At 36.9% G+C, this 17,584-nt stretch overlaps 1 protein-coding gene across 1 annotated transcript in view; it reads right to left on the reverse strand.

The window, feature by feature from the left end:
- Positions 1-17,584, reverse strand: part of LOC308654584 (HAUS augmin-like complex subunit 3) — a 194,827-nt gene that overhangs the window by 122,485 nt on the left and 54,758 nt on the right. Inside the window, exon 6 of the mRNA XM_081304195.1 lies at positions 8,643-8,824. Coding sequence (XP_081160321.1) covers positions 8,643-8,824 — 182 coding nt within the window. The remainder of the gene's footprint in view (positions 1-8,642; positions 8,825-17,584) is intronic.

Consider the following 17,584-nt stretch of genomic DNA (forward strand, 5'->3'; position numbering starts at 1 on the left):
CATATGGGATGAAAAAGGCAATATCACAACAGACACTTCAGAAATACAGAAGATAATCGGAAATTATTTTGAATCCTTATACTCCAATAAAATAGAAGATAGTGAAGGCATCGATAAATTTCTTAAGTCATATGATCTGCCCAGATTGAGTCAGGAGGATATAGACAACCTAAACAGACCAATAACAATTGATGAACTAGAAGAAACCATCAATAGACTACCAACTAAGAAAAGCCCAGGACCGGATGGGTATACAGCAGAGTTTTACAAAACCTTTAAAGAGGAACTAATACCAATACTTTTCAAGCTATTTCAGGAAATAGAAAAAGAGGGAGAACTTCCAAATTCATTCTATGAGGCCAACATCACCCTGATGCCTAAACCAGACAAAGACACTTCAAAGAAAGAAAACTACAGACCAATATCTCTAATGAACCTAGATGCAAAAATCCTCAATAAAATTATGGTGAATCGAATTCAAAAACATATCAAAAAAATTGTACACCATGATCAAGTAGGATTCATCCCTGGGATGCAAGGATGGTTCAATATACGGAAATCAATAAATGTTATTCACCACATCAATAGACTTAAAAATAAGAACCATATGATCATCTCGATAGATGTAGAAAAAGCATTCGACAAAGTACAGCATCCCTTTATGTTCAAAACTCTAGAAAAATTAGGGATAACAGGATCATACCTCAACATAGTAAAAGCAATCTATGCTAAGCCACAGGCTAGCATCATTCTGAATGGAGAAAAATTGAAGGCATTCCCTCTAAAATCTGGAACAAGACAGGGATGCCCTCTCTCACCACTTCTGTTCAACATAGTCCTCGAAACACTGGCCAGAGCAATTAGACAGACGAAAGAAATTAAAGGCATAAAAATAGGAAAAGAAGAACTTAAATTATCACTATTTGCAGATGACATGATTCTATAACTAAGAGACCCAAAAGGGTCTACAAAGAAACTATTAGAGCTAATAAATGAATTCAGCAAAGTGGCACGATATAAAATCAACATGCATAAATCAAAGGCATTCCTGTATATCAGCGACAAATCCTCTGAAATGGAAATGAGGACAACTACTCCATTCACAATATCCTCAAAAAAAATAAAATACTTGGGAATCAACCTAACAAAAGAGGTGAAAGATTTATACAATGAAAACTACAGAACCCTAAAGAGAGATATAGAAGAAGATCTTAGAAGATGGAAAAATATACCCTGTTCATGGATAGGCAGAACTAACATCATCAAAATGGCGATATTACCAAAAGTTCTCTATAAGTTCAATGCAATGCTAATCAAAATCCCAACGGCATTTCTTGTAGAAATAGATAAAGCAATCATGAAATTCATATGGAAAAATAAAAGACCCAGAATAGCAAAAACAATGCTAAGCAGGAAGTGTGAATCAGGTGATACAGCGATACCAGACTTCAAACTATACTACAGAGCAATAGTAACAAAAACAGCATGGTACCGGTACCAAAACAGGCGGGTGGACCAATGGTATAGAATAGAGGACACAGAAACCAATCCACAAAACTACAACTATCTTATATTTGATAAAGGGGCTAAAAGCATGCAATGGAGGAAGGATAGCATCTTCAACAAATGGTGCTGGGAAAACTGGAAATCCATTTGCATCAAAATGAAACTGAATCCCTTTCTCTCGCCATGCACAAAAGTTAACTCAAAATGGATCAAGGAGCTTGATATCAAATCAGAGACACGGCGTCTGATAGAAGAAAAAGTAGGCTATGATCTACATACTGTGGGGTCGGGCTCCAAATTCCTCAATAGGACACCCATAGCACAAGAGTTAATAACTAGAATCAACAAATGGGACTTACTCAAACTAAAAAGTTTTTTCTCAGCAAAAGAAACAATAAGAGAGGTAAATAGGGAGCCTACATCCTGGGAACAAATCTTTACTCCTCACACTTCAGATAGAGCCCTAATATCCAGAATATACAAAGAACTCAAAAAATTAGACAATAAGATAACAAATAACCCAATCAACAAATGGGCCAAGGACCTGAACAGACACTTCTCAGAGGAGGATATACAATCAATCAACAAGTACATGAAAAAATGCTCACCATTGCTAGCAGTCAGAGAAATGCAAATCAAAACCACCCTAAGATACCATCTCACTCCAGTAAGATTGGCAGCCATTACGAAGTCAAACAACAAGAAGTGCTGGCGAGGATGTGGGGAAAAGGGTACACTTGTTCATTGTTGGTGGGACTGCAAATTGGTGCAGCCAATTTGGAAAGCAGTATGGAGATTTCTTGGAAAGCTGGGAATGGAACCACCATTTGACCCAGCTATTCCCCTTCTCGGTCTATTCCCTAAAGACCTAATAAGAGCATGCTACAGGGACACTGCTACATCGATGTTCATAGCAGCACAATTCACGATAGCAAGATTGTGGAACCAACCTAGATGCCCTTCAATAGACGAATGGATAAAAAAAAATGTGGCATTTATACACAATGGAGTATTACTCTGCATTAAAAAATGACAAAATCATAGAATTTGGAGGGAAATGGATGGCATTAGAGCAGATTATGCTAAGTGAAGCTAGCCAATCCCTAAAAAACAAATGCCAAATGTCTGCTTTGATATAAGGGGAGTAACTAAGGACAGAGTAGGGACGAAGAGCATGAGAAGAAGATTAACATTAAACAGGGATGAGAGGTGGGAGGGAAAGGGAGAGAAAAGGGAAATTGTATGGAAATGGAAGGTGATCCTCAGGGTTATACAAAATTACATACAAGAGGAAGGGAGGGGTAAGGGAAGAATAATACAAGTGGAAGAAATGATTTACAGTAGAGGGGGTAGAGAGAGAAGAGGGGAGGGGTGGGGAGGGGAGGGGGGATAGTAGAGGATAGGAAAGGCAGCAGAATACAACAGACACTAGAATGGCAAAGTGTAGATCAATGGAAGTGTAAATGATGGATTCAGCAATCTGTATACGGGGTAAAAATGGGAGTTCATAACCCACTTGAATCAAACTGTGAAATATGATATATCAAGAACTATGTAATGTTTTGAACAACCACCACCAACAAAAAAATAATGATAAGTTATTGATTTAAGAGGATGAAAGTTACCTCTGTAATCCAGATTTTTCTTAATATAGATTGAATTCCAGCATTCTATCAAAAAAAAAAAAAAAGAAAAAGCAGCTTTACATGTATGAAGACATGAATTGGTGTGAGCATATTTTATATACAAACAGAGATATGAAAAATTGTGTTCTATATGTGTAATAAGAATTGTGATGCATTCTGCTGTCGTGTATTTAAAAAATAAAAGCAATTTTAAAAAAATAAAGAAAATTTGACCAGTGGGGAAAAAAAAAAGACATGATCACCGGATTTTTGTTATATGTTGGTGTTGCTGGGTTCCTAATCCAAATAAATCAACCACAGAAGGACATTTTTTGAGACAATCAGGTGACTGAAATTTGGATTGGACATTAAATATAAGTTTGAAAATTGTACTGTGACTATGCAGAAAAAAAGGCCATTTTTTAGAGCAGTCCCCTGAGACACATGAGAGTGAAGGATGTGTCATATTTTCTTTAATTCCAGCCCTTCAGCCACCTCTAGAAGAGAGATGAAAGAAGTGTGCAAAAATCTGAAGGTGTTGATCTATGTGGATGTGTATGCTACTTTCTACTTTTGCATTTTCAAAATTTATTTTGTTTGTTTGTAAAAACCTAAAGAAAGGAGGCAGCAACCCAGGCAGATATCTGGGAGAATGCTGTAATAAGGAGGAAACTGAAGCCGTGGGTAGCGGCTGGACTTCACTGAAGAATAAGGAGGGAGAAGAGGTGAGGGCTGCAGAAGGATTCAATATGAAGACTGGCAGTGGGATAGGGTCCTAGGAACTTCACCTTGCTTCAGAGACAGCAGGAGTAGTTACAGGGTTTTGAGGGGCAATGGCATGATGTAATTTCTGTTTTCCTATGTCCCTCTGGGAGCTGATCTGAAAACAAGCAGAAGGGCAGGTGGAGCAGGAGTACATGTGGAAGCTCAGTGGCCTGAGGTATGGCAGCAGCAATGGTAAAGGTAGGGGAGAGTCTAGCCACATCTTCAAGGTAAAGTCAACAGGATTTGCTAAGAACTTGGATAGGGTTCATGGAAAAAAACAGAAGTCAAAGATAACAACAATAGTGGAGAATGGGATAGACAGCAGAATACATCAGTCACTAGAAAGGCAATTTGTAAATCAATGGAAATGTAACTGATGTGACACAGCAATCTGTATACGGGGTAAAAATGGGAGTTCATAACCCACTTGAATCAATCTGTGAAATATGGTATATTAAGAACTATGTAATGTTTTGAACAACCAACAATAAAATAATAATAAAAAAAAGATAACAACAAGCCTGAGCTCAAAGAAGGCTACTACTAACACTGACCAAGACAACCAGACTGCAGTGGACAGTTTCAAAGGAAGATGAGTGCTCAGGACACCTTAGGCTGAAATGACTAACAGATGTCCACATGGACATAGGATACATAAATCTGGAATTCAGAAAAGGCTGTCTACATATTAGGGCTCTATTCTCCATAGACTACACCTACCTACTTGCTCTTTTAAAAGAAAAATATATAAAAAGAGAGCTAAGGATTTCTTGGGAGACATTTTTTAAAAAAAAAACACTAAGAGCTCCATTATCCTGGGTAAGATGAGGAAGACTGTGCCTACCCTGTCTTCCTTCAGAGCCATCAATTACTCTTCCGGATTGTGATCTTTTTCTTTTAATTTTTTTTTCATAGCTTTATTGAGGTAAAATTGAAGTACAATAAAATACACATATTTGCCATTTGATCAGTTTTAACATGTAAGTAACCAATAGAATCAATATAAAAAACATTTCTATTAATTTTTTTTAAATTTAAAATCATGCAGGCTGTGTTTCCTGCATGATTTATTACATTAGAAACAAATCTTAAGATATATAGAACCCCACCCCTACATGTCAACTATTTTAAAATTAAATGGCACACTTATAAATATCTTAGATGTCAAGGAAGACACAAGTAAATAAAAATGCTTTGAACTAAGTAATAATAAAAGCTTAAAATATCAGAATCTCTGGAATGAAACAGTACTCAAACATTTATAACTTAAAGGACTTGTATCAGAAAGAAGCTAGAATAACAAATTATTTTCAAATTATGTAGTAGGAAGGAAAAAAATAAGACTAGGAACAGACATATATGAAATAAAGAAAAAATAAATAAAGTTAAAAATAAAAAATAATAAAGTTAAAAGTTGATAAAAATCAAACAAGTCTAATCAAGAAAAAAAGCAAGAACACAGAAATTAATATCAATGAAAGGGGAGTTTATCAAAATAACCCTATAAATGCTAAAACATATTAAGGTAATATTACAATTATATGCCAACATACATGATAGCTTACATAACATGGTCATATTAGAGAAGGATTCGTGTGCTGTTGAGAAGAAAGTGTATTCAGTCATTGATGGATGAAATATTCTATATATGTCTGTTAAGTCTAAATTATCAATTGTATTTTTTTTATTTCTATAGCCTCTTTATTTAGTTTTTGTTTAGTGCATCTATCCAGCAGTGACAAGGGATGTTAAAGTACCCAGTATTATTATGTTGTGGTCTCTTTGATTCTTGAAATCAAGAAGGGTTTTTTTGATGTACATAAATGCTCCATTGTTTGGAGCATATTTACTATTATTATGTCTTGTTGATATTTAATTCCCTTAAGCACTATGAAATGGCCTTCTTTGTCCCTTCTAATTAAATTTGGCTTAAAGTCCACTTTATCTGAGGATAAAAACCCCTGCTTGTTTATGCAGTCTGTGTGAGTGATATGTTTTTTTCCCATCCTTTCACCTTCAGTCTGTGGATGCCTTTGCCTATGAGGTGAGTCTCTTGGAGATAGCATATTGTGGGTATTGTTTTTTAATCCAATCTGTTAGCCTGTATCTTTTGATTGATAAGTTTAGGTCATTAATGTTCAAAGTTATTATTGAGATATTATTTGTATTTCTGGTCATTTGGGTTTATTTCTAGTTTTTAATTTGAATTAGTTTCTCCTTTGATTAAATATCCCTTTAGTGTACTTCCTCCCTTTGCTTGTTTTCACTTTTTTTTTTTGTTTTATCTTCATGGAATATTTTGTTGAGAATATTCTGAAGTGCAGGCTTTCTAGTTGCAAATTCTTTTAACTTTTGTTTATCATGGAAGGTTTTTATTTCATCTTCAATTCTGAAGCTTAATTTTGCCAGATGTAGGATTCTTGATCAGCATATGTCTTCTTTCAGAGCTTGGTATATGTTATTCCAAGACCTCCTAGTTTTAAAGGTCTGGGCTTAGAAATCAGCTGAGATTCAAATTGGTTTCCCTCTATACATAATCTGATATTTTTCTCGTGGCCTTTAAAATTCTATCCTTATTCTGTATGTTAGGCATTTTCATTATAATGTGCCTTGGTGTGGATCTGTTGTAATTTTGTACATTTGGGGTCCTGTAAGCCTCTTGTATTTGATTTTCCATTTCATTCTTTAGGTATAGGAAATTTTCTTATATTATTTCATTGAAAAGATTGTGCATTCCTTTAGTTTGTGTCTCTGCACCTTCATCTATCTCAATAAATCTTCAATTTTGTCTTTTCATGTTATCCCATAGTTCTTGGAAGTTCTAGTCATGGTTTCTTTTTTTTTTTTCCAAAGTAGAGATTAGAAGTTTATTGAAGGACAGCAGAAAAGACTTCTCCCGGAGGAAGAAGGGGACCCAAGAGTTGGAATCCCTAGTCATGGTTTCTTAACATTTTTTTCTCCATGGTCAACTCTATTTTCAAGATTATATATTTTGTCTTCATTGCCAGAGGTTCTGCCTTCCAAGTGGTCTACTCTGTTGGTGATGCTTTCTATTGAATTTTTAATTTGGTTTACTGTTTCCTTCATTTTAAGGAATTCTGCTTTTTTTTCAGAATCTCTTTATTGAAGTGATCTTTCATTTCCTGTATTTTCTCTCTTATTTCATTTCTTATACCATCCTTTATTTCACAGATCAGTTTAACTATGTACATTCTAAATGCTTTCTCTGATATTTCTTCCCCTGTGTTGTTGATGGATTTTGTTACATATATCTTGGCTTGTTTGGGGAAATTTGTTCACTCATTTTTTAATGTTGTTTGTGTGTCTATCCATCTAACAGTACGGATCTGAGGCAGTAGAGTTTTTACCCTGTGGACTTATAATGTCCCTGATGGTTTCCAGCACTTCACTGTTTAAGGGGAGACAAATAACAACAACAGCCAATGCAAATAATATACAGCATTAAACCAAATAGCTCCTACTATGACATCTACAATGTTAATTATCAGAAAAAACAGAAATGATAAGATCGGTTATCGCCTACGGCAAGTTTGCAAAACAGTTTACAATTTCAAGTGGTGAACAGGGACAGAACAGAAGTGATATAGGATGTGATGATTATGAAGGAGGAGGGAAGAAATAAAAAATTAAAGGAAGAGTGAAAGAACAATAGAAATTGGCTGATCACAGAAGAAAAGAGAGAATCAAGGGAAACAGACAGGAGAAAAATATACACATATAAATTAAATATTTAAAAAAATAAAAGAATACAAAACAAAACTGAAAGTATACAAATCAAACATCCTAGTTCACAAAAAACCAATCCATGAAAAATAACTGGCTTCAAAAATGCTAGAAATGAGGGTTGGGGCTATGGTGCAGTGGTAGAGCACTTGCCTAGCATGTGTGAGGCACTGGGTTCAATTCTCAGCACTGCATATAAGCAAATAAAGATCCATTGACAACAAGACAATATTTTTTTTAAATGCTAGAAATGAGGCTGGGGCTGGGGCTCAGTGGTAGAGCTCCTGCCTCACATGAGTAAGGCACTGGGTTCAATCCTCAGCACCACATAAAAAATAAATAAAGATATTTTTTTAAAAACTAGAAATGAGAAAAAACAAATATGAATATGTATAAGTGTCCATGTACCATTAAGGAAACAATTAAACAGAGAAAAAGAATTTTTAAAAAAAGATCTTGATGAAAAGTTATGATATTTTCAGTCCAAACCATATTTTCAATCATGGAGCTTTGAAAATAGTACTACTTGGTAGAATTGAGGACAACTGACTATTTGCAGTCAGTGATAACTCATTTTCTAATGCTGTAAGTGAGAACAAGAATGTTGGGGAAAATTATCTGGGGCCCTTTCAGAGGCAGTGGGTTTTCACATTTGGACTTTTTCTCCCCAATTCCTCAAGCAAGCTTCCATAGAAAGATGGACCCTCCTTTCCACAAGACATGGGGGAGGAGGACAGTGTTTTAAGAGGCTTCTGTCATTTAGGCCCATTTTATTTTCATGTATTCATACAAAACTTCTAAAAATTTAATTAAAATCAGAGCTTAAGATACTACATTAGGAAAAAGCAGGCATGAAGGTGGGATTTAAACATTATGAACATATCACAATGAATTCCACTTTTAAAACAAATCAATTTTTAAAATTCAATAAAAATGGTAAAAAGGGGTTTTTTTATTTAAAAAAAAAAAGAAAAGAAAAGATAATGAATGCAGACTTTTTACCTGGCAAACAGATGATATGCTTCTTGTTCTTGGCCCCAGAGAGAGGAAAGCTCTGTGTGTATGTAGATACACTGACCCTGGGACATAAAGCCCACCTCAAGAGCACCACAGGCTAAGGTCTCTAGGTTGTCCACTTGACTCTTTAGTAACATCACAATTCCTTTAACAGAGGAAGTTTGAGCCTGTAGATACACAATAAAATAAAGTTTCAAAATTAAACATAGACAACACAACTACAAGCAAGATATATTATTTTATAATTAAGCAGAGAGAAAAAGACCTAAAATGGGATTTATAAATAAGCAGTTTTTTGGCCAAAAGCCCAAACATAATCTTGTTCTCCAAATATGACCTCCATCCTATTCCACATTATCATGAAAGTCTTAGCCAGTGCAATATGGCAGGGAAAAGAAACAGAAGACATACAGATCAGAAGGTATTACACAATTCCTATTTATAGATACCATGAAAATCTGTGTACAAAATCCAGAGGAATCTATTTTTGTGTATATGTGTGTATGGTGCTGGGGATTGAACCCAGGGCCTTGTGCGCATGAGGCAAGCATTCTACCAACTGAGCTATATCCCCAGCCCCCAAAGGAATCTTTTTAAATCCTGAAACTAATATGTGAATTTGGCAAAGTTGCAGGACATAAAATCAAAAAATAATAAAACCTCAAATGTATTTCTATATACTCGTAAATAAATATATGAAATGAAAAATCTTCTGAAACTACCATTTATAATAATTATGAAAAACAGGTAAAAATAACAAAACATACAGGATCTACATGCTGAAAACTACAAAATTTCTTTATGGTGAAAAATATCTGAGATGATGAAAGAAATCAAAGACCTCAATGACCGTACTCAAGGATTAGAAAACTCAAGTATGTTAATTCTCCCCATGTTAATCTATATAACCAGGAAGATAATAAACATCAAGTAAAAAAGCATGAAAAAAACTACTCCAAGAAAGTGTATCATAATCAAATTCTTTAAAATCAATGATAAAGAAAGTAATGTCAGGAGCTGCCCTGGATGTAGACCTTCAAGTCCTGATGCCCTGGGGCACTGACCAATTGTTGCCTTCAGTCATGATAGTGCCAGGTCTCAAGTAACTTTGGCGTTACCCCAGCTTGGATAGCAAGGCGTGTGGCTCCAGGTGTAGGTGTCGCTGGGGGTTGAGTTCCACTCACCTGTTCTTTTGTAATCCTACCCCTTGCCTCATTTGAATGGCTTTTCCCCAATAAAAGGGTTCAGCACCTGCTCCTTGTTCTCTTTCTTCCCTGTCTTGCCCCCCTTGTGGGAGCTGCAGCTGAGGAGCCATCACTGAACCCAAAGATAAGGTACTTTCTGGTTCTGTGTCTTTATTTATTCCCCAAATTCACTTGGAGTGACCCTGACTGGTTTAGTAACAAAGTAATTTATGGTAAAGAAGCTGATGAGGATAGGTGAGGGAAGGACACATTAAACAGAAACAAGGATAAGGATGACAGTGAATTTCTTGTGTGAAATAAAGCAAGTTAGAAGACAGTGGAGTAAATTGTTAAACTACTGAAAGAAAAAAATGTGATTGATATTCTTTATCCAGCAAAATGTCTTTCAAAGGCTAGGGCGGGGGCTGGGGCTTAGTAGCAGAGCACTTGCCTAGCATGTGTGAAGCACTGGGTTCAGTCTTCAGCACTGCATAAAAATAAAGGCATCCTGTCCATCTGTAACTACAAAAAAAAGTAAAAATAAAAACAAAAATGAAAGGCTAGCTGGACATGGTAGCACTCTGGGCAACTTAGCCAGACCCGGTATCAAAATAAAAAATAAAGTGGTAGAGCAACCCTCGGTTCCATCCCCAGCACTACAAAAGAAAAGACAGAGAGAGAAAGAGGGGGAGAGAGAAAGGAAAAAAAAAGTCCAGGCACACTGGTGCATGTTTATAGTCACAGCTACTTAGGTGGCAGACACAGGAGGATCACTTGAGCCCAGGAGTTCAAGTCAAACTTGGGCAACACAAACTCATCTCAAAAAAGAAAAAAGGAGCTGGGTATGGTGGTGCACACATGCAATACCATAAACTTGGGAGGCTAAGGCAGGAGGATTGCAAATTTGAGGTCAATCTGTGCAACTGATTGAGACCTTGCCTCAAAGTTTAAAAAAATTATTATTATAATAAACTTTTTTTTTTCAAAAGGACTGGTATCACAAAAAAAAGGAAAAGAAAAAACAAAGCAAAACTTGCATACTTACACTAAAGACTACAAAATATCACTAAAAGAAATTAAAGTTTTAGGGACTGAGGCTGTGGCTCAGAGGTAGAGTGCTTGCCTAGCACATGCGAGGGCCTGGGTTTGATCCTTAGCACCACATAAAAGAATAAATAATATATATATGAAGAAATTAAAGTTTTAAATAAATGTAGAGATAGCCCATGTTCCTGGATCAGAAAACTCAATATTATTAAGAAAATGAGACTCTCAAAATTAATCTGTGAGAAATAGAAAGTCCAGTGGTCTATTTTCAGAATAAAGTATTTAACCTTAATTGGGATATAAGATCCAATTGTAGTCATTTTAACTATCGCCCTTCCCTTTGCCTTCCCCAATTTTAAAATTAACTGGTCACATAGACTGTAACCCAGATATCCTTCTATCAAAGCAAGGGGCAATGCTACATTAGAGATAAAAGCAGGCGGACTGCTTGCCCAGGGGTACTTGCTAGCCAGATTTAGTAGCACATGCTTCTGGCAGAAGTAAAGTTTGCCGAGCTTGATGACCCATTTCCTAGCACATGTTTGATTCTTTGTGGCACTCTGGTATTTCTAACCGTTTTCACACCCAGTGTGGGGCTCCATACATTGCCTAAGAGGTTGTGGATACACCTCATTAGAGGAGATACATCCCACTGCCTTTTTGAGGTAGCCTAGAGGGGAGAATGACTGTAATTCCTGAAGCCAACAATGGACCCAAAATCAAAAGTGGATTGGCAACACAGTAGGACCCAAGCAAGCACTGCAGCAACTGAGAAGTACTTCTTTCGTGGTCAAAACATGCCAGAGATTGTGTAAGTATGACTGAGACTCTATTCAGAAACACAAGACCATGTCTAAGAAGGAGGGATGGGAGGCTCGGAGTGTGCAAGAAACCTTTAATAAGCAGGGATTAAGTACACAGAGGAAAACTTAATTACATGGGCCTGCAAAACATGGGGAATAAAAATTCTAGGCCTAGGGACAGGAAGAACAATGGAAAGATCCCATATATACGAGTCTTCTTTTCCTTTGAAGAATCCTAAACAGGGAAAATAAAGAGTGGTGATGATGGGAGTAAACCTGCACCCATGGAGGACAAGTGACCAGTTAAACCTTTGATTTCCGTATCCACCATGGCTGACAGATTTTATTCCTAATGTTCCTAGCTGCACAGGCCCTTTTCATGTCTGGGTCACATGTAGGGATTTAGAACCTGGTAAAAAGCTTCAAGACCTTTGTTTCCTGTGTGTTTTGTATATATGTGTGCATACCTGTGTACTGTACTGTACACAGGTATGCACACATATATTGTGTCTACATATATACTTGTGTCCATATATTATGTACATGGTATCAAAATTGGCTTATAGATAAATGAGTATTCATAAATTTAATGAATGGATCCAAAACCTTTCAGTTAACATGAATTAAACAAAACTTTAACAAAAGGGTCAATCTAAATTGGTAAGAAAAAAAATTCCTTTGAAACTACTAACCCACATGTTTATCTAGGTGGCCAGTCAATCAGTGTTAGTTTCTATAAAATGTTTAAAGTGCAATGTCCACTACTTCTGAAGGTTTTTCTTTGTCAGGAATAACTGACTTAGTACTAACTAGACCTGTTTAATATCTTGGTTTTCATAAGTAACCTAAATTAGAAATAGATTAATTAGTTTTAACATAAGTGGGATTAACATGCATAAATGTATTTGTTAGAAGAGACATCTGATTAACTTACAGTTAAAATACTAAAACATCAACTAAGTATAAATTCAAGTACTCTTGGGTTCTTTATTTCCATAAGGTAACAAATATTTGGGTCTATTAAATGTGTTTTTTATAAATTGGTAAATTTTAAAAAAGGCTTAAGATTGTTTATTTCTAGGTCTTAACCTAAAAACAAGGTTACTAAGAGTTAAAATTCTAACAGGTATTAAAAAAGTTTTAGCTGTTTGATTAAAGTTCTGTAAAAAGAATAAGGTATTTCATCTTATTAAAAAGGAGTAAGATTTGGTTTAATGAAAGAAAATGGAGCTCCAGTGATGCAAGGAAGAGCCTAAAAGAGGGTTATGGCTTGTAGATAAAGGCATTGATCAGAGTCTGTGCTGAGCAGATATTTAAAAAAAAAAAAAAGTTTGGGATAATGATTGGACTCTGTATCTACAGGCATTGGGAGGGCACCAAGACAATTGGCTTGGCCCATGACTTTCTAATTGACTATGCCCGTTTAGTCTTTAAGTCTGGAATATTTCTATAACTTCATTTGGTTTCACCCCCTTCCCATTTACCACTGCTCTGGGACAAAGGAATTGACTGGAATGTTTAACTTCATGGGATAGCCTTTACCTTTGGAAAAAGCCTTAATTGGAGGCCATTACCCTGAGCGTCTGATGATTAACTATCCTATCTTATTCAGGATGAAAGCTACCAGTCACTAAGGACATATCAGTGGATTCCAGCACTATTAGGTCATAACCTGGGGATAAAAAATGGTCTTCCCTTCTAAGATCTAGCAGGTTGCCCCATTTGGCCAGGGGATACTTCTGGGTGGAAGCCTCCCTGCTGTCCACAGAGCTAAAATACAAGGGCCTCCTGGAGTCCCCATGTATGCAGGCATCTATGTCTTGGCCATGCTGATTTCTATATAGAGAGGTCCCAAATAGTCTCTGTAGGGTCAATATGACCTTCATTGGACAAAGGGGACAAACTGACATAACCCCCTCACAACTAGTTAATAGTGCATTTATGATATATAACGCTTAGGAGGAACAGAAACAAAAGTCAACTTATGTTTTGTTGGCAACCTATTCTTCAAGAAAGCCTAAAGGATGAAAATGGCCTCTTCCACTGAATATCAATATGCCTCAAAGGAGCATCTGAGTATAATCGACAGTGGGGAACTCGCTTAAAGTTGATGGCATTATGATAGTGATAAAGGAGACAGGTCAGGCTCAACAATATCCTGTGCTCCAACCCCTTGAATGCAACCTGGGGAGAAAAAGATTTAGACTGTTTGTTTTTTTGTATATATCCAGATTGTCCATCCCTCTCCTGGAATAAAACTTGTTATGTGAATTAGATGCACAGATAACATTCTCACCCAAAGAGCAACAACTTCAGTTGCAAGTGCTGCCCAGGAAAAGGAAACAAAGCCTGCTTTGCTGGAAGTCTACTAACAGTAAAGCCATCTGGGCCAAAGGGACCCTGAGAAAGGTGATCAGTGTTATCTCAACCAAGATTTTGTTTAAGGAGGAAGTAATAACTTGCCCCAGGAAGAAGAAAAAATATATAATATAATATAATGTGTATATACATTTTTTAAGAGAGAGTCATTAGTGGGGATCCATTGTCTTTCTGACAAATTTTTAAAACATGAATTGAGTCAGTTTTGCCAGACACACTAAATATATGTGACTAGAGAAATGCATACAACTAAAAGCTTAGGGGAACACTTTACCAAGCTGGTATTCTCTAAACTAAACTGGCATGTAGAGGTAATCTCATTCAGATTTATATAGAAATAACAAATTTAACTGGGGATTTATTTATGTCATTTAATGTTCTGTAACTGGATAAAGGTAACCTCTTCTCAATAAGATATGTGTGTGTGTGTGTGTGTGTGTGTGTGTGTGTGAGAGAGAGAGAGAGAGAGAGAGAGGAGGGAGAGAGAGAGAGATTTGTGTTACTTTTTACATTTGGCTGGGAATTTAAGTGTATTTTTAAAGACAATAAGGACAGGGTTGGGATTGTGGCTCAGAGATGGAGTGCTCACCTACCATGCATGCACTGGGTTCAATCCCCATCACCACATACAAATAAAATAAAGATATTGTATCCACCTATAACTAAAAAAATAAATATTAAAAAAAGACAATAAGGACAGCCTAATTTGTTTAAAGGTTGACATTGTAAAACATGTAAGTATTTTTCCACTTTTTCCACAAAAAAATTTGATTTAATTCATGTTTCAGATATAATGTTGTATTGTGTTATTTGCCCTATCTTACTGAGATAAATCACAGCCTCTCACCCTACTCCATGTTAAGATGGCTTCAAAGTAGGCTAGTGTGAGGATTCCAACATGGCGGCGGGCGCAGAGAGATCAAGTCCCTGACCTCTTCAGCTGTGCAGGCATAGGGAGTCGTAAACAACCTAAATCTGTTTGCTCAGGATCACTAGGCAATGCTGAGCTGACGTGGATCTGGGGTGAACAGTCTGGGCCTCTCAGAACACACACTGAGCCCAGACCGGCTGAATTCAAGCTCCCGTTCGCCTGCTTCCCGCAGACAAACAGCTGTGACTCAGCACTAATCCATCCAGCTGAAACAACTGGTCAGCCCTTCTGATCTAACGGAGGTAAATGCCAACCGAGCCTTCATAGGTAGTGGCCACAGGTTTGAAAAGGGGCTTAGGAGAGACAGTAAGGACCCACCCGTTGCATTGGTCGCCCGGCAAAGGGAAACGAACTGTCGCCATTTGCAAGAGACATCACCATGGCAGAGAACTGACGTCATCAGACTGCGGCAGAGGAGATAACTTCATTGAAACCTGCGGGCTACAGGTGTGTAATTCCCTAGCCTTCCCTCTCCACACATCGGGGAAACCTAAAGGGCCCCTCCCAGCTCTCCCGTGAGCCAGCCCAAGGGAATCAGAGGTGGCGCAGGACCCGCGCGCGGAACTATCGCTCCCACCAGGGCTGACAGCTGAGGTCTCTTGCACCAGCTACCGGGGGCGTGGCTACCGGAGGGCAAGTAAAATTCGCTGAGGATTCTCAGCCCCAAGCTCTACAAATTTAGGGTCTGAGGGAATGGCAAACTGGAAGAGTGTGCCCAGTCCTTCATGAAAACAGGGCTCCCGGGAGCAGCAGACCTGGCGTGTAGCCAGTATTGTGGTGAGTGGCACCCGTGAGAGGGGCCTGGCTAGAGGAAAAGTGGGAAGTGACTAGACACAAGAGGAGGCCCTAGGCACTCAGGATTGGAGACTCGCCCAGTCTGGGAGGAGCTGCTGCACAGTGATTGGTTCCCGCATATTGACAGGAGAAACTTGGCCTGGTGGGCACAGCGCCACCTACTGGAAGAGAAGTTAATCAAACTCTAAGACTGTATTTATTAGTTGTTTTTTTCTTTTTTTCTTTTCTCTTTTTTTTTTTGATTTGGGTTTTTCTTTCATTTTCATTTTTCTTTCTTGTTGTTTTTTTAAAAATTGTTTTACAAGTTTTTTTAAATTTTTTTTCTTCTAATTTTAATTTTAATTTTTTTTATTATTTTTCTAAAAAAATGTTTTTCTTTTTTATTTCCTATTTTTTTCTTCTTTTGTCTTTTCATTTCTTTTCAATTATCTTATCCCCCCTTCCTTGAATTCTACCTGCTTACTCTCATTCTCTTTAGTGACTTCTTCCCTTCCCTTCTAATACCTTTCCTCCCAAGCATCAAATAAATTTATAGGAGTAAACAGTACCTCAGCAGTCAAACAGAACAAGAAGTAACATGAGCAGCTTCAAAAAGCAAGGAAGAAAAGGAGTACAAACAATGCAGGACAGGTAAATATTCAGGAGGACCTAGAGTCATCAGAAAAATGGTCATATAAAGAACTCAAGGAACACCTTAGACAGATGGAATGGAACCTTAAAGAGGATACAAGACAGCAAATTCAAGCAGCAAAAGAACACATTGAGAATGAATTACATAAACAGATAAAAGAAGAAGTTAAGCATCTCTATCAGGAGATAGAGATTATAAAAAATAATCAAACAATAATTCTAGAAATGAAGGAAACGATAAACCAAATTAAAAACTCAATTGAGAGTATCACTAACAGAGTGGAGCAAGTAGAAGCCAGAACATCAGATAATGAAGACAAAATATATCATTCTTGAAAAGAGTCTAGCCAACTCAGAAAGGCTGATAAAAAATCACGAGAAAAACATCCAAGAGTTATGGGATAACATAAAAAAACCAAACTTACAAGTCATCGGGATAGAAGAAGGTACAGAGATTCAAACCAAGGGAATGAGTAACCTGCTGAATGAAATAATTACAGAAAACTTTCCAGAAATAAAAAAGGAAACAGATATACAAATTGAAGATGCACACAGGACACCGAGCACACAAAATCACAGTAGACCAACGCCAAGACACATTGTTGTGAAGATATCCAATATACAGAACAAAGAGAAAATATTAAAAGCTACAAGAGAAAGGAGACAGATTACATTCAGGGGTAAACCAATAAGGTTAACAACGGATTTTTCATCACAGACACTGAAAGCAAGAAGGTCATGGAACAATGTATTTCAAACACTGAAAGACAATGGATGCCAACCAAGAATTCTGTATCCAGCAAAATTAAGCTTCAGGTATGACAACGAAAAAAAATCTTTCATGATAAACAAAAGTTAAAAGAATTTGCAGCCAGAAAACCAGCATTGCAAAGCATTTTGAGCAAAACACTACACGAGGAAGAAATGAAAAACAATAACCAAAACCATCGGTAGGAAGTGCCTCGGTAAAGACAGAGGGCGAGGGGAAAGATAATCATGGAGAAACAAACTAAATTTTTTTAAAAAAGGATAAATAATCAAACATGGATGGAAGTACAAACCATATATCAATAGTAACTCTGAATATTAATAGCTTAAACTCTCCAATAAAGCGACATAGGCTGGTATCATGGATTAAAAAAGCAAATCCAACAATAT

This window comes from Spermophilus citellus (assembly GCF_964194105.1).
Source record: "Spermophilus citellus genome assembly, chromosome: 8".
NCBI lineage: Eukaryota > Metazoa > Chordata > Mammalia > Rodentia > Sciuridae > Spermophilus > Spermophilus citellus.